This window comes from Triturus cristatus, chromosome 2_2 (genome assembly GCF_964204655.1).
Source record: "Triturus cristatus chromosome 2_2, aTriCri1.1, whole genome shotgun sequence".
Lineage (NCBI taxonomy): Eukaryota > Metazoa > Chordata > Amphibia > Caudata > Salamandridae > Triturus > Triturus cristatus.
Genome location: NC_140582.1, coordinates 706,586,268 through 706,612,165, shown reverse-complemented (window position 1 = coordinate 706,612,165; position 25,898 = coordinate 706,586,268). Strand labels below are relative to the sequence as shown.

The following is a 25,898-nucleotide window of genomic DNA, read 5'->3' as shown; positions in this document are numbered from 1 at the left end:
ACCCATTTCTCTGAACAGTTTAATCATGGACACATCCTGGAGTATTGTCACCACTTGTCTCTTCACAAACATTTCCCCTGTATTTGTGTGCCACAAATTGGGAGAAAAACGCCACTGACTATTACATCCTCCTATACCCCACTACGAGTAGCCGTGTTGTAGTATATAATAGGAGGAGTTAACATCCAATCGAAGAGAGATAATGAGAGGCCTGGAATATTAAGCATTATTGATGTAGCAATGCACACAGATTGTTGGCGTAAAAGTAATAAAGACCTAAATTATAGTACCCACACTCAGTTAATATTAACCCGCTTATAGCAAGAGTGACATCTGGAGGGGTTACAGCAGAAACAATTGTCAACTTTAACATGAACGTGACAACTTTGTGTATACAGTTTGACATACACTAGATTGTCAAAGACAAGTGGACAGAATGATAACGGCTTGTATATTTGCTACATTCGTATTGGGATCTTTGCAGAGGACACTATGAAGAGCTTACCAGAGACTGCCTGGGTTGAGAAGAAGCACCTTTTCCCATGCTCTCCACCAGCTCACACTTTGTTGAGCATCCTTGTCGCCAGTGTCCTTCCAGCTCTTCGGTGCTTATGGTGATGGAGAGGATTATCCAGTGAGCCAGTGACTGGGCTTCAGATATCTGTGGAGCTTGCAAGATGTCAAATTTGAGTTTATTATTCATAGTCAAATGAACACCACGAGCTCCTGGACAGTAATAAAAACAAACCTTACAAATAGCCATGTCCAATCCAAGACGGTGGTCTGTCCATTGGAGGATGTCTGAGTTTCCTGATCCAAGATGACGCAGAGTCTTTTTTTGTAATGTTAGTTCCTGTTTATTAAAGCATATGTAAAGGAGGAAATCAAGGGAGGATTGTGCGTTGCAACACATTTACTTCCCCGGTGTTTTTGTAGTGAACTTCACATTTTGCTAGTATGTTTGTCTGTGATTTTGCTTCCAGCAGATTTGATTGGGTTTCTACTGGGTTTGTCTCTTAGTATAGCCTGACTGTTTCCTTCTTCCTGATGTCAGAAAAGTTTGGTGCCTTGCTTATTTTTTTCAGTAGTCTGCTCATCATCAATCAAGAATAACACAATCACTATTTTCTTCTCCTTTGTGGGTTTTTCTTCCAACTGTGACCATCTGAGACAGACACTTGTCTTGTTTCATGTATATTATTCTGTGCATGGTAGCGCTGTGGCTACTTTGAGGAGTCGCCCTTTCATTGGGCAATGTAGCAGGGTACTCAACAGACCTTCTCAGCGTCTAGTACTTGACAACAGTATGATATACTTCCTTTTCAAACAACATTATCCAACGTCATGTGGATTAGGATACTCATTCTTTACACTGTGGCATATCTAGGAATGTTCGCTCTGAAGAAACAGGGAGATTAATTTGTGATTGAGTGCAATCACAGAGCTCCCAGCAAACGAATGCTATTTAATGTCAAGCAATCCAAGGCCAAAGCTAAAAGGGTAGGTCTACCTAACAGGCCACTCTTCACCCCAAGCGAGCCCCAAACCCACATCAAATTTCATTTTTGACCAATTTGAAATTGATAACAGGTGTCATAAGCTTCTCAATGATCTTTCGTTTTCTGTATTTTACAACTAAACTCTTTAGGTCTACTAAATTTAAGGGACAGGTCAGCGGGAAATTGTTACTCTGAATAGGCAATGACATAGAGTAGAACTAGCTAGGCGTCTTTTGGACTTATATGATTAGCTGAATGGCCTGCTCATTAGACCTTTCCTTAGGTGGTTGTGGTTACTGACACCTCTTGCCTTCCCCAGGCCCACAAGAAGAGCCTCCTACATGAGGGAATACACTTAACATTACTTTTCATGCAATGAAGGTACTTTCTGATAGTTCTTACCATGGCCCTTGTCAACATTACCATAATCCAAGATCCTTCTGTAAACACTTTGTGAAAACCTCTTTCATCTCTTCTATTTCATAATTTTCACCTTTTAAACACATTTTTAGTTGGAAATGTAGGATCTTGCAACTGCACAACACCTAGGAATTGTAGCCGGTATTAATCCGTTCTTCATGAATGTCTCCAAAGGAGGGCGATGGTCTGTTTATAGAACAAAATTGCGTCTCTCGTCACAAAACCTCTGAATGTCTGCTGGCTCACGCAAGAACTAGCGCATTTTGGATGAAGACAGAGTATTTCACTTAAGTTCTGTCCAAAGCGCTATAAACATATGCAATGTTATTTTCTTTACCATGAACCATTTATACCAGTACTGCCACCACCAGACAGTACTGGCATCAGTAATTTGATAGCAGGTATGTTATGAACCTACTCTATCAAATTTTACCTCCTTGGCCACATGGAAATCCTTTCAATGCTCTTCATTCTTTATGTAGTCCACAACTTTCTTCAGCAGTTTGTTCATTTCTACCATTTCACTATGAAGGTTTTGGGCCAATTTAACATATAATTCTGCTATGGCTACAGAGTATAACAATGTTTTTTGTTTTGAGATGCTGTGGCTCCTTGTCAACTAAATGTTGTCTTATCTCAATCCTACTGAACTTGTATCGCAGACAATGTATAATCCTGCAACAAAAGATACATTTCTCTTCTCTGTGAGCAAGTCACCCTCTCTTGCAAAATCATAAATACCTGTTCTAGAACCATTTCGTGCTCTTTCATCAGCCTCCTCAACACCAGTACACCTTTGTGAAATATCTGCACCGCCTGCGAGACCTTCAAGTAAGTTGTTTTCAATGCAATGGAACACTGAGCTAGCAGATGCCTGGAAAATGGCTTCTGTGGAAACTGAAGGTAATGAATGGCATTAGACTCCAGATCCCCACTTGCAGTCTGTCCAGAACCTGTTTTGCTGATTTGAGGTTGTGTGGTTTAGGCTTTAGACTCTTTCATGAGTGCACTCATATCCATTTTCGGAAGGTGAAACTTATTCACCACTACCAACTTGGTAAACATCGTCATATGTAAGTCCAAACGTATCTCGCAACTCGTTGTCGTGGGAAGCACCAATAGAGGCAACCATTCTGTTGCTGTCAATGGCTCCATCGTATGTTAGTTGTAGTGCATTCTCAGTGCTTCCACGGCAGCCCATCTCACAGACATGGAGATGCTCCTCACTTTATAGGCAAGAAGGGACTGCACTGTCCTTTAGCCTAATGTGGTGCATACATTCTTCAGTCAATCTAGTGAGGTTCTGAAAACCTCTTAATACAACATCATGAAGCACACATCATTTCTCATGACAGAGCTGGATTGCATCCAAGTAACTACACCGAGAACCAACCGAGTCTTTAGTTCCCTCATGGAAGCATAAACTATAAGTGGACATGAACTTGCTTACAGCACCCTGGCCAAGTGTAGTAGAATGCTGGTGTAAGCATGCATGTGTAGATTGAGAACCCCCTCCCAATCCATATGCAGGTTTGCCTATGATAGAACAGGCATGCACAGAGATACCGAGGCACGTGTCTGCAGTGAAGGACCTGCATTGGAGGGTGCCATCCGTTATCAGAGATCTTCCTAGCTTGAGCCCCACTGACAATGTGTCTGTCAGTGTAACACCCTCCAACACACCAGAAATACTTTAGAGATCCAGTAGCATAGTAATAAATGTCACTGTAAAGGGAGGCAATAACTCATGGATAGAGTGCATAAAACAAAGTAGAAATAGCATGGCCATGACAGAGGCCAGAGGGAAGAATTGACCACCCTACCCAGACATTATTCCATTTACTCATATCATCTGCAAGGGAGGACCGTCGCACCATAGAGACTGTGAACAGACTCTGTTAGCAAAGGCTGTTGGGTGCATAAGTGATATATTATCTCTTTCCAAGAGACAAGTACAAGAGACAGTTATAACTTTAGGCATAATGTAACGAAGTGGAGCCTCTTCACCTCGCAGCCTGAGAAGGATCACACTGCAACAACCAGCTGGTTAGATCTTTAATTCAATACTTTCTCCATCAATAGTAGCTGTGCCCTTCTTCTGAGTCCAGCCAGCTCATGGATTTGCTTCATGACTGTGCTGCACCCCGTGACATCACGGTTTACAAGACTGCCCCTGCTACAAGTGACCATTTGCACCACATTCACACTCACAAATCCTCAAGGATATGATATGACACTGTCTACCGATATTATTAAAAACAACTTTCTGTTAAATGTCCTTCATTTCTCTCACTCTTTCTGTGCTCATGTCCCAATATATAACCATCTTAAGCTCACCAAATACGATCATTTTGCATTATGCTGCATGCAATTATAGTTGCAATTTACAAACCACTATGTAAAGTTGAAAGTTGAACTAAATCCAGTAGGAACAGGTTCTGAGGACATTGGTATTTGTTACCAAGAAGAAAACTCCAGCCACATCCAAGCACAACATCCAGAAACAACTGCCACTGAGCAGAAGCCTCAACTATATCCATTCAAATGGCATGTTCTGCAAGGGCAGAATAAAGCCATGGAAACAAACAAAGAAGAACATCACACATTGCTACAGTTCTAGTTGCAAATTTACAAACCACTGCCACAGTTGTTTTTTATTGAACATAGCTGCGTTCAATTCCACTACGAAGGATGTGCCAGAAAAGGTAGTTACACTAAGTACAATCCTGTGCAAACCTCATGTTCACGCTCTGAGTTTGCTTCATCAGTGGCGTGTAGAGCTGTGCAAATAATAATGGTTATGATTTAATACCTGTATTAACCCCTTAAGTTGGTGTTTTTGCTTTGTCCCTTCTAAAGATGCTTTCTACCTGAAGTATTTCATATAAGTGGAATAACTTTTTCGACCTTGCCTACTTATTAAGCCCTTGTTTTGAACATTCAAATGATCAGTCATGACTGTAATGAGATGTATTTACACAGTACTATGTGAACTGTGTATTTATGTAATTCTGTTGTCGAATTCACTGAATACTTGGACTGACAATGTTTTTTTTGCGTCTGGCATGGGTTCAGTGATGGGTGCTATTTGCTAAAGAAATTTAATACAACATTTTTTATGTTTTTTTTGCACTTATGCTGACCACATACATTTCTCTCGCTGAAAAGTTGGTACAAGCTAAAATTTCTTTCAGGAACAGTAAAACCATGTGTGTAATGCATGCACTGTACCAGCAACATTTAAGGCACACCTTAGAGAAAATAAACATTCCTCGCCGAAAGAAAGATATGTGAGGTCATTTAGGGGCTTATTACGAGTACGGCGGTTAGCGGTGGCAGTCAGATCACCACCACCACGGTGAGTCTGCCCATCATATTTTGCGTGTGGCAGTGGGACCTTCACAAGAGTGCTGCCTCTGCCAGGATCAAGGCAACCGCTGTGGCGAGGGGCTGAAATGGCCTGATTATTCTGGTGGTGGCAATGCCGACACCCCGTGCATATTATGACCTGAATTTCCACTGCCCTATTCATGGCAGTCATCCCGTAATGAAAAGGGAGGCAGACATTCAGGTACGGGGCATTAACAGGGCCCCCAGCTGAATCTGGGCCTGGGGTTATGTACGGGGGGCACATGTTGTGCTCACCCTGCAATTCCACCCTAGTTCCTGCATGTTGTGGCGTGCATGCCACTCTGTGCAGGAACGTGCAGATGGCCGTCTCGTGTGGCACATTTAAACCCTATCATTTTTACTGCAGTTAAGCACATTGAAAAATACAAGCAATGACTCAACTTTGTCGACTACAAATTAAAACTTTATACATATAGGTCGATTTCCTCCGCATGACTGATATGACCTTCAAGAATCTGCCAGACTACTAGTGCACTTGTGATTGCTAGCTCCAATGTTTGCAACCAATCAATTAAAATTGTGATCGTAAAGTCATATAAATTGCAAATCAACGTCTTCATACTTGTATTTTTTCTCTCTATCCTACAGGGTGAAAGACTTCATTGGAAGGGATGAGTTCTTACAGAACCTGAAATACTGCGTGCAGTCATCAAACCGAAGATTGGTCCTTGTTCATGGAGAAGCTGGATGTGGGAAAAGTGCTGTCATGGCAAAGGCAGCCATGTTGCTCCCTGATTGGATCTCTAGGTAAGACTAGGGCGAGGGCATTACCACCTCAAGAAGCCAATGTAGTGCTATAGAGGCTCAGTGCTGATGCATCTGTGTTCCTGATCCTGGACAATACCTTTTTGCTATTGACCTAGTGTCAACCAACACAGGACCTTGGAATATTTATGAGATGACCTTACACACCATCATTGGTGTCATGCTTTATCATTCTTCATCCCGCACTTGCCAAAGAATCTTCTAATGGAGGGTGAGCCCTCAATTATGAGGTGAAGGATCCAGACACAGAACAAACCTAAAAATGGTGCTGAACTACCCAAAGAAACTCCACTCTTTAATAATCTGATGGTGATGACAAGGTTAAAAATTGTTTGGGATGTAAATAGAGAGTTTATTGCTCCTGCATACTTCAGGTCAACATGCTTCTGCCCTATCCATGGCCTAGAAAGTTCTGAGGCTTTCTAGAGGACCCGGATCTCTATGTTTCCCTAGATTGAGATCCTGACTCTCTGCGAACACACCCAGCATACACTCATTTGATACCAATGTACTGTTTCTGCTGATAAGCAAACTATTAGCTTTTTATATAGTGTTCGTATGGTCCTGAACACATACAAAAAGGAAAGTAAATGAAAATTAATGACGTATGGACATAAAATTATAACAAAAATAAAAGACACAAGGAACATACTTCTACATAAAAGGTGAAATGGTCTCCTAGAAGTAGCATGCTGTGCCAACTTTGTGTACACTGCAGACGTGTATATACATGTTCCACACGTCATAACACAGCGTTCACTACAAGCCACAAAGATTGTGACACGTGTAAGTGGATACACACCATTCATATATATCACTAGTCACCGTACCCTTATTTTGGGAACTTCTATCCTAATGGATGAGTGAACAAGGGGAGCCTTGTAGTCACACACTGTAGAGGGAAGTGTGTGTTTCCTCTGTTAATTGGTGAGAAAAGGTGCGCTGGGAAAGCAAGCTATGGATAGGAATTTACTTCTTCAAAGGTCTCTCTCTGCGTCTCAAATCTTTTTGGTGTTTCTTTCTCCTTCAGGCGAGAACAAAGAGTGTTTCTCATCTACTTATAACTGCATCCCTGAACCGCTGACCGGGCACTTCCAGCAATCATCATTGCGCGTCAGCCTGGGCTTTATGGGAATTGTAGTCCCAAATGGTCTCAAGGTCACGTAGCTGGCGTTGATCTATGTGGGGGTATAAAAAATACTCCACAGGTCTCCCATTGATTAGGGGACTTCTCAGAATTTCACCTTTTTTTTAAGATGAAGCAATTTGATGTATGCAACTACTCCGTGCAAGGTACGGATGCAAAGGGAAAGTCATGACATATCCTGTATGGTTATCATGGAAAATGTAGTCACGGGTAGGACTGCCGTCATGCAAGCAAACATGGTTAGCCCTCCGTTTTCTCTCATTTCCCATGAACCCCCCCAATACGTGGAGTTATTATTGTGATATGAGGGCATTAACAGCCAGAAGGCAGAATGTCAATTTTCCCACTGCTTCCAAATGGAAATAGAACTGTCTTGGTGCTTTGTAACGAGGATTACTAGGCACGAGAGTATAATTCTTCTAAGCAGTTAAACTCCGGGCCTGAGTCATAAATATGCTTCAGTGAGTTGTAGTGGCTTGCTTTTATCTTACACAAGAAAGTGAGAGGTACCCTTACAAACAAAGGGGATAGGGCCAATTGCAAAAAACCAAATGGTGCCCCCCCACGTGACACTAAATCCTCTTACACACTAGACACTCTCCTATTCACTCCTCACCCATACACAAACTAAATTACTGAACCCATTTATATGTGGCAGTGTTTCATTTTATTACTGTAATGATCATATAAAAATATTACTGGAACAATAGAAAGACTTAACAACAATGTAATTACACTTTTTTAATTGGGGCCTCTCTTGTGCTAGTGTTCCCCCTCAAATTCGAATATCTGTATACATGAAATTCAAACATCAATATATATGGATAGAATGCACAAAGATCATAAAAATCACATAAAACGATACATATTCACATCTGGCATATAGCCACCCAAATATAAAAACACACAGTTGTTGACGCGGAGTTTCGGTGGATGGGTGGGCGGGTGGATGGTACTCGATAAACCACCTTCTTCAGGACTCTAACTTTGTGACAACAATCTTCTGCTTTATTGTTGTCCACAGAATGCACATTGATATCACAAGCACCTTCTGGGCTGTGTTGCACTTCTTCTTTAGGAGGCTTTCTTTCCACCCTCAGAGTTCTTCTGTATTTCTTAAATATCCACTCTCAATATATTATTTAGAGAGGTACTCTATTCATTTAAAATCCTCCCAGTGATACCGAAATTCTGAAGGTCAATAGTATTATTTTTTTTTTTTTTTAGAAACATGTTTTATTACGTCAACAGGGTATATGAGGTGCAGTGCTCCTTAGCGCAGGAAGCAGCCGCCATAACCAGTAATACACATTATTGTGCTTGACATGTAGCTTGCATTGTTCATCTCGAACATTAAGAACGCAATACAACAAAAACCCAATATGTCCCCTTCCCCCCAACGGCACATTCACACAACCACATTTCTGTTCTCCATGCGTATCTTTTCTGTAATGACATTGACCCTCAAGACGTCAATAGTATTTTTTCACTTCAATCCTTACACCAAATTCACTTCTCTATTTTTGTAAAGAGTGACGTTATAGAATTTGTTTGCTCATAGCTGTTCCCGTCCACACGATCGGGCGTTCCTTTTGCATGGGTGGATTTTAAATGAATAGAGTACCCCATTCACTGCGTTCTTCGGAGTGGACCCTCGTTTCATGTTCCTTTCGTACAGCCGGGAGTGAGCAATACAGACTTCTAATACTGGAGTTAACTCGATCAGGCCGAGGAATACGGTGTTTTGGGCTCTGTGTTTAGGAAAACACCGCCCTTGTGACTGTAGTCTGCAAATAGCTTTTCAAAACAGAGGTAAATATGTCAATATTACCTCAAGGGACGTTCCTTTAATGACACATCCACATTCAAACAGGAAGGTGCAAACAGGAAGGTTCCAAGGAAGGTGCTTCTCAGAGTTGGCCTACTCTCCATGGATCACGTGGTCACCATGTCTCCAACCTACAAACATAAACACAATAACAGATGCATGGGCATTGCATCAAGCTGCTTTGAAGCTGAAAAGCCTTTGTCTACTGCATGACTGATATTAATGGAGCACCTTGAGCTAGGCCTTTGTTCTAAAGCCTCAGATAAATGCTGCTTGTTTGTGATGTGAACACTGACTCCTTCAGCCAAAGTGTATGGATAGAAGACGCGAGGTGGCTCGATTCATCCTCTGCAGAAGCCAGTATGCAGCCTGAATGTCACAGATGTGAGCCACAGCAAAGCAAACTCAGTTTTTCATCCATACATGGTCAACAGAATGAGTACCACTGAGTAAGTAACACATGAGGCCTCATCACTGAAGTTTTTCAGTGCGCCAAACAACAAACAAAAAGCAAGTATTGGCAACGCCAATAAGTCTGGGCTTGGCAAACTAGTACGATTATTATTTATTTTTTATTGCAAACATATACCACAAACAATAAGTAAAAAAAAAAAGCAAACATGCAACTAGCTGCCTAAATGTGATGGCCATATTCTTGTAATAAAAAAATAGTATAATTGTAATAGAACAATATGCATGCTTTATTAGCAGGCAGGTATACTTAGAACATGTTTAAACCTGTTTTAATGCATATCACACTCATTCTCACAAAGAAAAGGTAATATTGACTTTGTATTACTGTATCCGTTTGATAAAGTGCCCTCTTCACGAAGATATTTTTGGCTAAAAGCTTACGTTTATGGCTGAAAATTCCTACAGTTACACTTGCCAGAAATTGACACATTAACTCCTGGCAGGTGAAAATGCACTTACTACTGAAAATTTCTCCACCACACGTTTTAAGACCTGAAGTGCCCAGGGCCGAGTGTTTATCACTGACACACTTGTCATAGAATGAGGTGGCGCCATCAACTCTCCCTGTCCCCATTTCATTTCGGGACAAGCTAGGGACTGCTGCTTCCAGCCAATGAGAGAAGGCAGCAGTCCTAACCCTCCTGGGAGCTTTGAGGCTTCCATCACCACGAGCTGCAGCAGGTACGTGTATTTTTTTAAAATATTTGTGAGTGAGTATTGTGAATGGATGTGTGTGTGCTTGTCTGAATGCATGGGTGTGAGTGAGTGTGCATGTGTGTGTGACCCATCTACCACCCCACCCTGCTAACATTTCCGACCGCCAATGCATTGCTCCAGTCCTTTTCAGTCCCAACAGAACGATGTTCTTTAAGGAGCTAAGGGCCACATGTATCATTCAAAATTGCAAACGCCGAAATTCGCAGAATTTCAGTGTTTGCGATCGCAATTTAGCTAAGTGGGATGTATGAAAGGAAAACAGCCTTGCAAAATAAGTAATCGCAAAATTTGCGATTCCTTATTTTGAGATTGCATTTAAGGAATCGCAAATTGCGATTCCTTAAATGCAATGTAAGAGGCCCAGAAAAAGTGCAATTTGGCCTTAAGGAATCGCAAATTACCACCAACTTCAAGTTGGTGGTAATTTGCGATTTCTTTGAAAAATGCACTGTTTTGCATTTTTCAAAGTGCCATGTGGCACACATACATGCCCTTAGGGCAGGTATGTGTGCCACATGTGCACATATGTACTTTTCAGGGGTGCAACAGGGTGTCCTTTTGACACCCTGGCACCCTTGAAATTTCATTCTCAATTTGCGATTCGCTAATTGAGAATCGCAAATTGAGAATGTCTTCCCATTCAGTTCATAAGGCTTTATTCGGAGCTTAACACAAAGTCCATAAAAGCACATACATTACATTTTAAAAAACATCATTAAATTCAAACAAAAAAGATAGACCCTAAAGAAACATTCCATGCAACATGGTCTAACAAGCAATTAAAATACAGTTGGATGACAATTAAAAAATAATACTAGGCCTTGCCTTAATGGCTTGGAGAAGAAAAGTAGCAGTAAAAAAGCAAACATCGGGTGAGGGGTTAAATAACAATTTCATGGTGTCTTTAACTGTCCTAACTCCATATTTCTTAAAAACTGGTTTTAAAAAGGCTATACGAAAGTTGCCATAGAGTGAGCAGAACAATAGAAGGTGCAAAGTGCTTTGTACGGTAGTATAATCAAAAGGGCAAGGGCCAATCGGGTGCTTTTTGATATTTGGGAACGCCACTAAATGGTGAACGATCCCAAAACGTAATCTGGTCAGAACGAACCGATGGGAAGGTCTAGTTACAAAGCTCAAATACGGTTGATAACCTATTAAATTGCATTCAACTTCCGTAGAGCATACAAGTGGTAAGGTTACTACTGGCCCTCTCACGCCGCTCAGACTTTTGGGTCATAAAAACAGATTTCATCTCGCTTTTGGTCAAACTAGAGGCGGCATAACTATCCTCAGATAGGTTAATACCATAAATCTCCATAAAACTGCTTGTGACAAAATTAACCCATGGAATCTTTAGATGGTTATCAGTCGTAAAACAATCCTTAATAATATCTCTGTTTAAGGAGGTCTCTTCCTTTATCCAAATTGCACGCCACAACAGAAGTGGTCTAAGGGCAGCAGAATCTGAGAGATGTTGGATTCCGAACTCCCTGTGCACCAAATCCGTGGAAGCTGAAGTGGGTAAACATAATAATCTTTTTAGGAAGAGGTTTTCCTCCACCTGTAGACTCCCGGTCAAAACGTGCCCCCAAACACCTGCTCCATAAAGGGCAATTGAAATACACCTCATCTGGTAGATTTTCAACATATCTCTAAGCCGCTTATCCCCAATTTTGGAAGCGAACGTAAACACCCCGTGGGCACATTTCGCCATCCTAGCCCTAACATGGGTGATTTCACTGGACCAACTACCTGTCTTGGAAAAGGTTATACCTAGGTAGTTAAAAGTGTCAACCGTTTGGACCTTATGCCCTTCGATAAAGTAAGAATGCGTTTTTTTGCGGCCCTTCCCACATTCCATAACGAAGGTTTTTGATTTGTTAATCATCAGCTTCCTTTCCTTAATGAACAGAGAAAACCTGTCCATAAGGCGTTGTAGGCCGATGGGGGTCCTAGAAAGAAGAACGGCATCGTCCGCATTAAGTAAAACTGGAGCATGAAAATCAAGAATTTTAGGAGCGTCTGCCACAACAGTCTTTAAAACAGAGTCAACCTCATTGATAAAAAGTGTAAAAAGTAGGGGGGCGAGCACACACCCCTGTCTGATACCACGCCTAATGAAACACTTTGGGGTGCGCTCCCCTCCAGGGCCGTATCGAACACTTGAGCTAAGGTTAGCATATAACCTAGCCAGAAAATAAACAATGTCCTCCGGTGCCCCCATTTCAAGTAATTTCTCCCATAGGATCTTGTGGTTTACCATATCGAAGGCACTGCTTAGATCTGCAAAGCAGAGAAAAAGGGAGCCTTTCTTGGCCTTCGTATATTTTCCTATGAGTAGTTCTAGGTTGAGGCACTGTTCTACTGTCCCTCGTCCCTTCCTAAAACCGTATTGGGAATTTGCCAGAATGTTGTTCGATTCGGCCCATTCTTCTAATCTGACAAGAAGCACCCGGCTCATAATTTTCACGGAGGAATCTAAGAGGGAGATCGGACGGTAATTCTTAGCATCCCTTCTCTCCCCCTTCTTATAAATAGGAATAATAATAGATTCCTCCCAGGTATGCGGGACGCCATAACAGACAGCTGCATTAAATACTTTGGTTAATAGCGGGCCCCATATTTCAGGTTCTTTTTTGTAGACGTCTATGGGCACCCCATCAGGTCCCTGGGCCTTCCCTCCTTTACTAGTAGAGATACAATCCTGAACTTCAGATAAGGATATATCTAAGGAAATGATGGGCCAAATACCTTCCCCTGCCTCCGAAGGTGTAGCTGAATCAAAAATCAGGGAAAAGTGAGAGACCCAACTCTCCGCGCTAACGTTTGCCGTCAATACAGGTATCTCCTCGTTCTTTAAGAAGGGACAGTTGACTGTCGCCCAAAATAGAGAGGAATCTGATGTTTCAGCAGCCTGATCAAGCTTGTCCCATGCCTCTTGTCTTAGTTCAACCTTTCTGTTGGTAACTGCAGCCTGGTAGGTGGCTCTAAGCTCCCTGATCAGGATTTTGTCCCTTGGTTTGGCTGCCAGAGCCTCTTTTAGGCCCTTGAGGGCGATGGTGCTAGCATGATCAAACCACCCCCTTTGCCGACATGACTTACCCTTAAGAGGCTTGGTAAGTTTAGATTCAATACTAAGATTAATTTTAATAAACTTGTGCATGATAGCATCAGTTAAATCTCTGCTCTCTAAAATAAAAACAATTTCGTTAACACAATTGGTAATAATGGAGTTGGACAAAATATCCGCCTTATCCCCCTTCCACCTGATTCTGGTTCCATTGGGTCGATGTGGTTCGATATTAGCTACTATATTAGGTTTAGGGCCGTAATTTGCCTTCCATAGGACGGCCTCCATAGTCAGGCAGTTGTGATCACTAATTAGATTATCAACTACCAGGGGGGCTGTACACCATGGGTTGAGGCTAGAAGAAATACAAATGAAGTCGATAACAGTGTTAGCATTTCGACCCGTAAAAGTAGGGACAATTTCGCCAATAGCGCCCTTCTTATTACCCATCATCTCCATGTCATAGGTCATCAGAATTTTGTTTAATGATTCACCATAGGGATTATGGGGAAAATGAGGGACGCCCACCCCCCTACAGTTTACAAAACCACAGACCCTACTTGCAGAAAATGGACAAACAGAAGTATTAAAATCCCCTAGCCAGATAAAATCAAAGACAATATCATTTCCAGTGACAATGTTTGCCAGAGCAGACTCTAAGGCGAACACTACCTGTTGCCTAGTATTATCAAAGACATTATTATAAAAATTGATTAAAAGGATATTTCTATCCGGCTCCTGACAAAGCCATAGGATCTGGGAGTGGGCCCCAATCAAAACATATTTCTTTACAATAAGTGGTACTTCCACTGAGATCAATGTCAAGAGTCCCCCCTTGGCTCTTCCCGAGTTGGAAGCCACGGCCGGCAAATGGTAAGAAACGAAACCATTATAATTGATGGGGTCCACACTCCAGGTTTCCTGAAAACATAAAATGTTAAAAAGATTGATAAAATCAAACCAACCTAAACAAGCGTCCTTATGTAAGAGTCCCGCAACATTCCAGCAGGCAATTGAGCACGGGCCACAGTTGGCTGGAGGTGTAGGCTTATTTAGTACTGGCCGATCCCTATCATCGGAGACCTGACTTTCAGACTCACAATCCACTGGGGAATCAATGGGACTACCACAAATACCTAAGATACTAGTAGGGTCGACAGGATCAGGAACCACAGGGACCAAACTACGCCTCCCATTCCCCATGGAAGTGTTCTCGAATCCAGTATCAGCTAAAAGGGGAACCAGTCAGTCGTTACAATTAAGCCCACTCAGGGGCTCGAATCTATTGAACATAGGGATAGTGGGGCCGGCACAGACGTTCCGGTCGCTTTGCCTCCACCGGTGACACTCGGCATCAGATTGAGTAACATGATCTCTATAAAAATACCCAAGAGGGCGTAAAGAAATACCTTGGTCACTTGTAGGGAGAGATGCGGCTTTAATCAATACAGTGGAGGTAAGTTGTGGGTTCCGGAAATTAATGACAATACAGTCTCCATCACAAGTCTTACGGGATTTGCCAACCCAATTGGTTCTTCTAGTGCTTAAGATATCCCTTGATAGAGCTACAGGGAAGCCACACCGTCTATGAAGCCAGTCCACAGACTTATTCTTTAATGACGTGTGAGATTCGCCAAAGCCATAATTACTACCGGACTCTCTAACTGGGGGAACGTTTGTCAAAACTGCCACGAAAGGTGAACATGTCGGTGGCAAATCCGGTTGAGGGCTACTAAGACTGTTAGCATTTACATTGGGGCCCAAATGTTTTCCTATTACTGGATCAAAGGGTGGATTAATGGGACCCGGCCGCTGAGGGAGAGTATTGGGGACAGCGGGTGGGACTTCACAAACATTCCCAGTACAGAAATTAGAATTTATGCTACCTACCGTTAAAGGAATTGAGTTAGTAGTAATAGGGATTACCTCTGCCGGTTCTTGTTCATTAACATTAGTTTTTGCTTCGGTACCAGCCTTCATAAGTGAGTCCAGTAAACCTCCCAATCTGCCTACTTCATCTGTAAGTGTTGCGAGTTTAGTCAAAAGGGGTTTAACCAATAAATCAAGCTTGACATCTATGGCGTTAATCATGAAGTCAAGTTGCTCATTGTCTAAAGTGATCTTAGTACCATCCAATGATGCTGATTTGTCTCGTTGAATATTGGATATTATGGGGTCAGCTCTCTTGGTGGGGCGGTTCCCTCCTCGTTTAGGCTGTGTAATTTCACTATAGTTCCTGCCTGAACGTAATAATCTTTGTGGCCTTGAGGCCGTCAAGCAAGGAGTAGGTGAAACAGCTTGGCCAGAATCCGCATCATTTGAAGGGCCAGGGGTATCACTAGCCTCGCTTGTGATATCCTTTGGAACACCCAGTATCGAACAATCTATAGGATCTGGAGAAATAATAACGTCTTGGTTGGTACTAGACTGAAGGACCAGTTGGTTGGGCAGGGGGGGACTCGTGCATTGTGGCCCTGTGCGTCCTAGAGACTTCCTACGTTCATGGTTGATTTTGTCAACCATTTTGACCAAATAATTATCCAGAGTGGTGGGCACAGCAGCAGGTTTAGTTTTAAACATTGTGACTGGGCCTGGCCTATAACAAATCCTTACAGCAAACTGAAACCGCAGAAAGCGGGAAAATATTAACTTACAATAGACCAGTATGCAGCCCCCTCCTTCCCCCTCCTGTCCCGGACTGTCTCAGACTGTCCGCCCTTTGTCCGGGCTTCGTCCGGCGCGTCCCGCGCGTACCGCGTAGCGGTTATCAGTGAGACTTTAATAGGATGAGTGGGCGGGGAAGCACAGGTGTTGCGCCGCAGGGGCTGGTGGGTGACTGAGTCCCGTAAGGCTTTCCTTTCCTTTCCCCTCTCCACTTGCTCCTCACTGGCGGTGATAAGGGCCCCTCCTGGGGCGACAGCTGCAGGCAAAAGACAGCGTCCTTGGGTGAAGCAACGAAGCGGGACCCGCGGCAGCGGGTTCCGCGAGCTGTTAAATGCAGTAGATGGGCGGGGAAGCACAGGTGTTGCGCCGCAGGGGCTGGTGGGTGACTGAGTCCCGTAAGGCTTTCCTTTCCTTTCCTTTCCCCACTCCACTTGCTCCTCACTGGCGGTGATAAGGGCCCCTCCTGGGGCGACAGCTGCAGGCAAAAGACAGCGTCCTTGGGTGAAGCAACGAAGCGGGACCCGCGGCAGCGGGTTCCGCGAGCTGTTAAATGCAGTAGATGGGCGGGGAAGCACAGGTGTTGCGCCGCAGGGGCTGGTGGGTGACTGAGTCCCGTAAGGCTTTCCTTTCCTTTCCCCTCTCCACTTGCTCCTCAATGGCGGTGATAAGGGCCCCTCCTGGGGCGACAGCTGCAGGCAAAAGACAGCGTCCTTGGGTGAAGCAACGAAGCGGGACCCGCGGCAGCGGGTTCCGCGAGCTGTTAAATGCAGTAGATGGGCGGGGAAGCACAGGTGTTGCGCCGCAGGGGCTGGTGGGTGACTGAGTCCCGTAAGGCTTTCCTTTCCTTTCCCCTCTCCACTTGCTCCTCACTGGCGGTGATAAGGGCCCCTCCTGGGGCGACAGCTGCAGGCAAAAGACAGCGTCCTTGGGTGAAGCAACGAAGCAACCTCCCCATTCATTCCTATGGGCCTCTAGGCCCATAGGGATGAATGGGGAGGTATTCCTCAATTGTGAATTGCAATTTGTGATTCGCAATTAAGGAATATGTAGGATTTGCAAAATTATTTGCAATTCCTACATAGCATTTTGCGATTCTCAAGTAGCGATTCTCTAAAAATCGCTATTTGAGAATCGCAAAACCAAAGTTTGATACATATGGCCCATAGCACTTAATTGAGAGAGAAAAAATACCACCCTCCCTGCCCTTCCATTTTCAATTGGCCAGCTTCTTGGGTCAACAAACTGCCATTACTGCCCCAGGAACCTACTAAGAATAATCCCAGTGCTCCTCATCACTGTAGTTCTTGCCATGTCATTCCTGGGAGCATGAAATCCACGGGGGTTAATGGATGGGCAGTGAGTGTGGACAAAAAAGTAGTTTAAGAACTCACATAGAATATATTGGTTTGATTCCATACCACATCATTTCTGGTTACATACTGGTGGTAGCTTAACAGGGGGATTAGAGAAATCCAAAAAACAATTATCGAATTTGGAGTAGCCTCGTTTATACAATTTAGGGATGAGCATTAAAGAATTGGTGTGGAAATTGGTTCTGTTAGTTCTCCTTTGTCTTTGATGAGACCTAGCTTTTCAATACTGACGCGGGGAGATTGTTTTTTTCATAGAAATTAACTGAATAAGCCTTCTAAAATGTTAAACGTTTTCCGGAATCACAATCGGTAGAGTGCATAATTGAAAAGCTATCAAAGGAAGAATCTTCATTTTGATCATTTCTGCTCTCCCTATTCTCGAAATAGGCAGGCGATCCCAGCTGTTAAAATGTGACTGAATTTTCACAATTAATGAATCTATGTTCAGTTTGCACAAATCATCAAGCTTCTCTGAGAACCAAATCCCTAGGATTGTTGTTGTACATAGATCCTGGATCCCTTGGCTAGGGCACAGCTGTGGGAATTAAAGATTAGAAGCTCAGTCCTGGATTTACTAATCTTATATCCCCAAACCTTAGCAAAATTATCAATTGCATTGAATAATACCATAATTGATTGGGGCTTGGAGGAAAAATATACCACAAGTTCATCCACAAAGAGTTTTCCTTTGGCACCCCTGAAATGGTTGCCTTTATCTCGACCGTAGATCCAATAGCTCTTGCCAACGACTCGATATAGAGAGCAAGCAATAGGAGTGACATAGGGCACTCCTGACTAGTACCCCTGGTAACCTGGAATCTTTCAGTACTTTTCCAACACTGATTATCATTAAGGCATTAGCCCCATCATAAAGATTCCTCCAGGTGTTTATTAGCTTATCAGGAAACACCACCCTTTCCAGTACAGAAAACAAAAAGACCACCAAACCACCTCAAATTCTTTTTCAGCATCAATAAGAAAAGAAGGTGCCCAGAATTCCATAACATAGTTGATGGCTTCAATCAAAAAATGGGTGTTGGTACAAAGCTGTGACCTGGCATACAGCTGTTTTTGTCATAGTGAATTATTTGCGGTATGTGTGTTGCTTTTCTTACAGTCATTAATTTAGCCAAGATTGTGTAGTTAGTGTTGAGCAGTGGTATGGGACAAAAGGAATTTAATGTTACTGGGTCCTTATCTTTCATTAGAAAACAGCTAATATTCCCTCTCAGAATGGAGAGTGGTATACTACCCTCTACTAATATGGGATTTAAAACTTGCCCCATCGGTCCCTTGAGGTGCTCTGCATAAATCTGGTATCACTCAGACAGGAACCCATCTTCCCCGGCTACCTTCCCATTAGACATGATCTTAATCACCTTAGCTACCCCCTCAGGAGAAGCAGTGCTGGCCAATTGTGCCGCTTCCCCTGCCTATAGTGTAGTTGGAGACCATTTCTCCTCAGTCATTACAGAGGCAGCTGGTTCAGACCCTTCCATATAGAATTCTTCGAGAAGTTTCTGAAAGAGCTGCTTTATTTTCTTGGGGTCCTGAGTACCTTTAATGTCTTGGAATCATAAAGCCTAGTTATATGAGCAGAAGCCACTCTAGATTTGTTTCACCATGCCAACATTTTCACACTATGCTCCCCTTCTTCGTAGAGCAATTGGTTAACTGTTCTGGAGTTTATCAACTCCACTTCCAGTAAAAACAGCCTTAGATCTTGTTTGGCCTTCTCCCAGCAATTTGAGAGTATTTATTCCAATTAAGTGTGGCTCTGTCGAGGACACTCTATCTTGCCTAGATAAAACTAACTGTGCCCGAATTTTCTTTGTAAAGGCCAATAATGTAATTATTTCCCCTCAAAAGTGTGACCTTAAAGGTGTCCCATACCAGTTCAAGAGGGGCCAAGCCTATATGTATTTCAAAAAAAGCCGGCAATCTTCTCCCTAATTGTGGCTTGAAGATCTTCCGCTTCTAGCAAATATTTGTCTAATCACCACCTAGGGGCTAGTTTACGTTAGGCGTGCAAGTTACGGTCCAGTATGAGGGCCGAATGATCAGTGAAACAATTTGGTTAAAAAGAGCAGAGCCCATCAAGGTCTATATTAGAAGTCAGCAAAAATCAATTCTTGAGGCCGACTGAAACCTTATTTGAAAGTAAATACAAGACAGACAAGTAGGGTTCGCTAACCTCTGCAGGTCAAGCAGTCGTACATCGTGCTTCAAATGCTGAAGGGCTGAAAATTACCTGTTTTTTTTATAACCCCGCTTTCTAGAGGTGTCCAATGTGCTAGATTGAAGTAAATGATAATGGGGTTGGGTAAGTCTAACAAAAGCAATTTTAATTGGTACAGTGGCTCAGAATTGTTGTTGATTGGGACATAGTAAAAAATGAACCTAAAAGTTTGCCGTTGGAACTTAACTGTAGCAGCCACCCATCTGCCCGCCTCATCATGGAAGGATTTAATGACCAAAATTGAAAATTTCTTAGAAGCTAAAACAGCAACCCACCGCTCTGTGTGTGACAGAAGCAGAAAAAACTGCAAGCGCTGTAAGTGGAGCCCAGAAATGAGCCTTGGTTTCGTTCAAGCACTTCAGATGGGTTTCCTGATGCAACAGCAGTGGTGTATTATTAATAATAGCCCAGGACAGCAATGCTTTCCTCTTACAGGGGTTATGTAGCCCATTGACATTCAATAGTATAATTTTATGCTGAGAAATCTATAACAAAGAAGTAAAGCAAAAATGAGCTATGACCAGCATTAATCCAAATGTGTGCCATGAATTTGAATTCTGAGCCATTTATTATGTTTTTGTCTTCATGCACTGCTCTCTCTACCCCCCTACTATATGATCCCAAAGCTTCCCCTCCACCTCCTTGGTGGAAGTCCATCCTCCTCTCATTAAGTTCCCTCCCATATTTCGGGTGATGTGCTGCTAAGCACACTACAGTGGACCAAAAGAGACTAAAGGAGGCCACTTCCTAACCTTCTCACTAAACACCTGTGAAATACTAATTCATCCTGTATTGTCACAAACACTTTTCCCCCAAATCCTTTCCACCTCCTAGTGTTATCCACAACAACAGGGGCTGGTAATGCAGTCCTAGATTATTTACTACCCCCCATAAGTAACCATTTAAGTTCTATTCACCAGCCTGTGATCTATCAGAAGTAACTAGTTTTGTGCCTTTTCAAACTCCATAAAAGGAACAAAATTTATTAAGAAAATTATACAAAACTCCAACACAGACAATTTATGTCTCTTTGCATTATATAAGACGTCAAATCATGAGTCCGAAAAAAGGTATCAACAAATTACTCAAATAATCCATAATCATAATTATATTCAAACTCATCTTCTAGCACCTTTCTGAAGCTCAAACCCTTAGGCAGAATCAATATCTGAGAAAACATGGGAAGTACCTTTTGCCAACACTTTCAACTTAGCAGGTGATAACCACATAGATTGGGCACCTAGACATCAACAGTCAGGAAGCATGTACTTGAACATCCTTCTTCTTTTTGCCGACTCGAAAGATATATCAGAAATAACCTGAAAACTGAACCGTTTAGGAGTTCTGTACCCCTTATTCTTGATTGCTGCTGTCACAATCGTTTCTCTAACCTTGTAATCCCTAGAATTTACCATTAAAGTTGTGGGTCTTGAGCTGCTTGGTTTAGCTGTAAGCTGAACTTGATGAGCCCTCATTATTGTAAGGTCGTCTTTGTTCCCAGGGAGTACATGACTTACTATCAATTGCTCCATAACCTCCAACCACAGTAGTATTCTGGTCCTTGAACTCCGGTATACCTACAAATCTCAAATTAGAGCACCGCGCTCTCTTTTCCTGGTCCTCTAGTTGGATTTTTAATTAGGTTATCTCTTTGTAGAAGTGCGAGGCTTGCTGCGAGAAAGTACTTTGGGTGTCTTCACAGCTAGAGACTCTCTGGTGCAACTCAAGTACCTGGTTAGACAGAGTATTTAGGGTTTCCTCAAGCCCCTGCATCTGGGCCCCCATGGCCTTTGCAAGCATTGTTTGAATTACTTTTAAGTATCTAAGGGGCCAATTACGATGGCGGGTGGATCGCCCCCGCCGGGCCAGCGGTGGTCACCGCCGGCCCGGCGGGGGCGCTCCGCCCACCATCCTGACTGCAAAGACCCCCCGCCATATTATGATGGCTGGGGGGTCCACGGCAGACGGAAAGACCGTCGCCGCTTTTCCGCCGGTCGACTCGTCGACCGGCGGAAAACGGGTTTAATATGGTGGCGGTGTCTGGAAGACACCGCCATCCATATTACGATGCATGCTGTGATCAGCCTTTCCATGGCTGCATTGCCGCCATGGAAAGGCTGGCGGTTCCTGCTGTTCGGGGCCCGTTGCGGGCCCCCAGGGTGTTGGGGAGTGGGGGGTGCACATGGGGGGTACCATACGTTTGCATGTACAATGTGGCAGGCACCGAGCGGTGCCTGTCACATTGTGCATGTAAAAGCACAACATGTGTTTTTTACATTGTGGTGGATGCTGCTTGCAGCACCGCCAGCCGCAATGTAAAATATACAGGATGCGCCCGCCACACTGGCGGGCGCATCATAATTTGTATGGTGGGACCGCCACAACTATGGCGGGCGGTCCCTTTTACAGCTGCGATGGCGGGCGGTCTTTGTCCGCCCACCGTCGTAATCGGCCCCTTAGTTTCTTAAGGATCTCCTGAAACATGACAGTGGCCCCATTGACCCAGCTAGCCTTGTCACTGGATATGAAGGGTGGCAGCACTTTTACATTTTGACTTTGTCTTTGATCATCTTTCTCTCTTGCTGTCAAAACATCAGTGATGCATTCCAATGCAGCTGCTATGCTTGAGGTTGAGTTTGTTTGACTAAGGATATGAGTTTGTTTGACTAAGGATACACCCCTCTATGGGTGTTGTAGTGGATCCCTCATTCATTACTGGTGGATTCCCTTTTCTAGTAGAGGATGGCAATGTCATCCCTCAACCTATTGCCCACTTGTGATAGACTCTCCATTCTTGCTGCTCTGCTGTGACCATCCCATCTCTCTTGGCAGGCAAGGATTACTGAAAATAAGATAGACCTCCATATATACTATACACATTTCCTTGCAAGGAACTGGATAGAGATGAATCCTCTAAATCAAGATGATCCACTCACTGAGGAGATAGAGCATTGTATCTTTATGCGAATTTATCTTGTGGAGCTCACCTTATGCACTCGGCTGATATCTGAGGTGGCCCCTGGATTAAATAGCTGAGCAGAACTGGCAACAAAACAGTAACAGTGTCTCAAGATGAATAAGCAAGCCCTCCAGTATTTTGTGATGCTCAACTCAAGTCATTTATACATCCCTGAGCCAAGATGGTCTCTGTGTTGCTTTGTGGAATACAAGTGGTTGCTTATGCCCCCCACGAGTGCCTTATGTGAGAAGGAAGAGAATCAACCATTTTTCCTCTTTTAACTGGGTAACCAAGCTTTTTCTGCCTGACTACAGAGATGGACTTTACTTTAGGTTTCGGCTTCATTTCGTCTGATTAAATAGGAGAGTCATGAAGATAACTCCCAGCAACATTCAGTAGTGCCCTTTAGCCAGCTAAATGCCCCCCCAACAGATACCCAGAAGGGTTGTGTAGAACAAGTATTCACAAGGTTCACAAGGACCACGAAGGTCTGAAAGCTTTGGAAAGAGGAGACTCTTGCTCAATTCACTTGTTGGCTTGGTGCGTCCCACAGGGTGGAATTCCTAACAAATATCAACCAGCTCAGGGATTAATATTAACACACCTCCTGCACACAAGATCATGGCACTAACCTTTTTTTGTCTTTTTATTAAAAAGGGAAAAGTGTTCTCACTCAATTTCTGCTGCAAAGATTAAATGATAGATCAGCTACTCACCAGGCTGCTCTGTGACCATATACCAGATGGTGGAGTTCCTGCTAGTTCCAGAAAAACGCCAAAAGCCAAGTTAAAAGCCCTAATCCGCATTGGCATGGGCACTGCAATTATCTAATGTTAATCCAATATTGCAGGCAGGCATTGTATTGCGGTGTTGCGGCATCTATATCGATGCCTGAACCCATGGCTGATCAATCGAATAACTCCTGGCCACCAACCAGACCGGACAGCACATTGCAATCTTGCTGCTAATGGGTGTGGCGTAGCCTCTCTCTATAACTGTATCAGCTGGCTGCGACTGGCAATCCTAAACCAGCTGACCTTTGAAGTCACTCTGGGTGGTCTGGGTTAAGGGCAAACCAGTCCTATCTTCCTTCCTCAGTCAGGAGGGCATTCCTCTTTCTGAATCTTCCAAAGGTCCAGGAGACTTCTGATGAGGCATTCTGAACGTCCCACTTCCATACAAGGTGCCAGTCTTTGTGAGGGGGAATTCCCTGAACAACCCCCAAAACTGATTCTGGTCAGTTCTTCCCTTTCCCCTTGGGCTGGCTGGTTTTAAACTGCAAAGGCAGGCCTTGTGCCAGTTTCCTTTGCTTGTGCTGCAGGTATGGCCCTTTGAAATGTAACCAGGGCAGGGGACGGCTCCTCCCCAGCCATCCTGCCAGGAATACCCTTTCCCCGCACACCTAGGCTTTGTTTGTATCACTCTCTGTAAGCAATACACAACCCGCCACAGCAGAGACATTCCCACTCATATGACCCAGGAAACTGGCATAAAGTCAGAGTATGTTTGGACAGAAAAAGCCAACTTTCTAAACATCTCATTTAAAAAAAGTGTAACTTAAAATCCGATTTAACCATTAAAGAAGATTTTAAATTACAAATCATTAGAGTAGAAACAGCATATCTTTATCTGGTCCCAAACTGTAGTAAGCACTTATTAAGTACAGTAATGTTACCCACTGTTAGTCTATAGGAGAGATGGGCCTTACAACAGAGAAAAACGTCTTTAGGAGTTTTTCCCTGCCAGGACATGTAAAACTTGTCACCACACATCTAACTTTTTAAATACCATGCATCCTGCCCTATGAGCCTTTAGGACCTACCTTAGGGGTGACTTTGCAGTACTAAAAAGGAAAGTTTTGGCCTGGAAAAAATATTTATTACACCAGGTTGAACAGCAGTCTGAAACTGCTCTACAGGCTGCAGTAGCAGGCCTTGAACAGGTTTTAAAAGACTACTTTAGTGAGTGGTACAATGAGTGCTGAAGTCCATTAGCAGTATTTCATTTACAGGCCCATGGGACATGTAGTACAATTTACTAGGGATTTATATGTAAACATAATTTACCAATCAGAAGTGGCGTAGGGAAACTTGAAGGGGCCCCCCTGCAAAGCAAATGGAAGACCTCCCCCAGCCCACCACCTACCACTTTGCTCAGGGTACTGTGCTGAGGGGGGCCCCTGGAGCTCGCCTCCCATCCCCGCAATACAGGGGCTGAGGGGGATGAGATAACGCCACAGCCAATCAGATATACACCAATTTTACTAGGTTTTTGGGAGACACCACAATCACATAACCACTGTTTAGCAGGGAGAAAGTGCACTCCAAATGCTTAAAGTCAACAAAAACAAAAGCAGAGGAAGCCAGAGGAAGCCAAAAAACTGGTGTGACCATGCAGAAAGGGCCAGGGATTTTAATCCTGGCACAAAGATCTGTCTGTCCTTTCGGATTGGAGCCAAGTCTGTTTTCTCCACTTCGTAAGACGCAGGTAACAAAACTAATGAACGTGGAGTTGTCGATCTTTTTAGCACGTGTTAAGTTTCTATGGAATGGCACGTGTTATTTGTAGCACCGCAACATCTAGCGCTATATGAATGGAAAGTTATTATTTCTTGATTATGACCTCTAGACATCTCATTAACTTCTCTTATTTCATCATAATCACAGGGATGTGAGAGTCGTATTAAGATTTGTTGGTGTCACTGGTGAAAGTAAGAATATACGCCTCATGCTACGCAACATTTGCTACCAGATTACGAAAATTTACAATATTTCTACAAACATATCTGAGGTAATGGCAATTGAAAATAAAACAAGTTTTTGTCATTGGCTTTTTATAAATTTGCTTTGCACATGGATTTATGTAGCACATCAAATATGACATAAAAAACTGAATTAGAAAGTGCCATCCAGTGGCATAAATGTATTTTGGATCAGTGAAGCAGAACCTGGTGACACCCGATGGCATAAATAAATATATCATGGATCAGTGAAACAGAGCAATAGAATAACCTCCTCTGAGGTTTGGGTTCTAAACTTGGTTATTGCAATATTCTTTTATGTTTTTAGAACATGTTGCACCAATAATGAATTACAACTCAATCGGTTGCAGGTCAGAATATCGTATACAAAAAGATTGTCTGACGTATATATCATGTGCTGAAGACTGGTTAACAAAATATTGTCCTTTAGTGTTACCTCATTTGTAGACTATTTTAGGACACCTTATGTATGTCAGAACATATTCTGACAAGGATAGTCTGCTGTTAAACCATTCAGAGCACTTACTTGTTCTTTCTTCTGTGCTCATTTCATTTTCTTCATCTACTT

General features: G+C 43.1%; 1 protein-coding gene across 1 annotated transcript in view; it reads left to right on the top strand.

The window, feature by feature from the left end:
• The window catches only part of LOC146862667 (uncharacterized), a 457,539-nt gene that overhangs the window by 224,627 nt on the left and 207,014 nt on the right, over positions 1–25,898 (top strand). The window contains exons 15-16 of the mRNA XM_085641888.1: positions 5,919–6,077; positions 25,236–25,359. Coding sequence (XP_085498014.1) covers positions 5,919–6,077; positions 25,236–25,359 — 283 coding nt within the window. The remainder of the gene's footprint in view (positions 1–5,918; positions 6,078–25,235; positions 25,360–25,898) is intronic.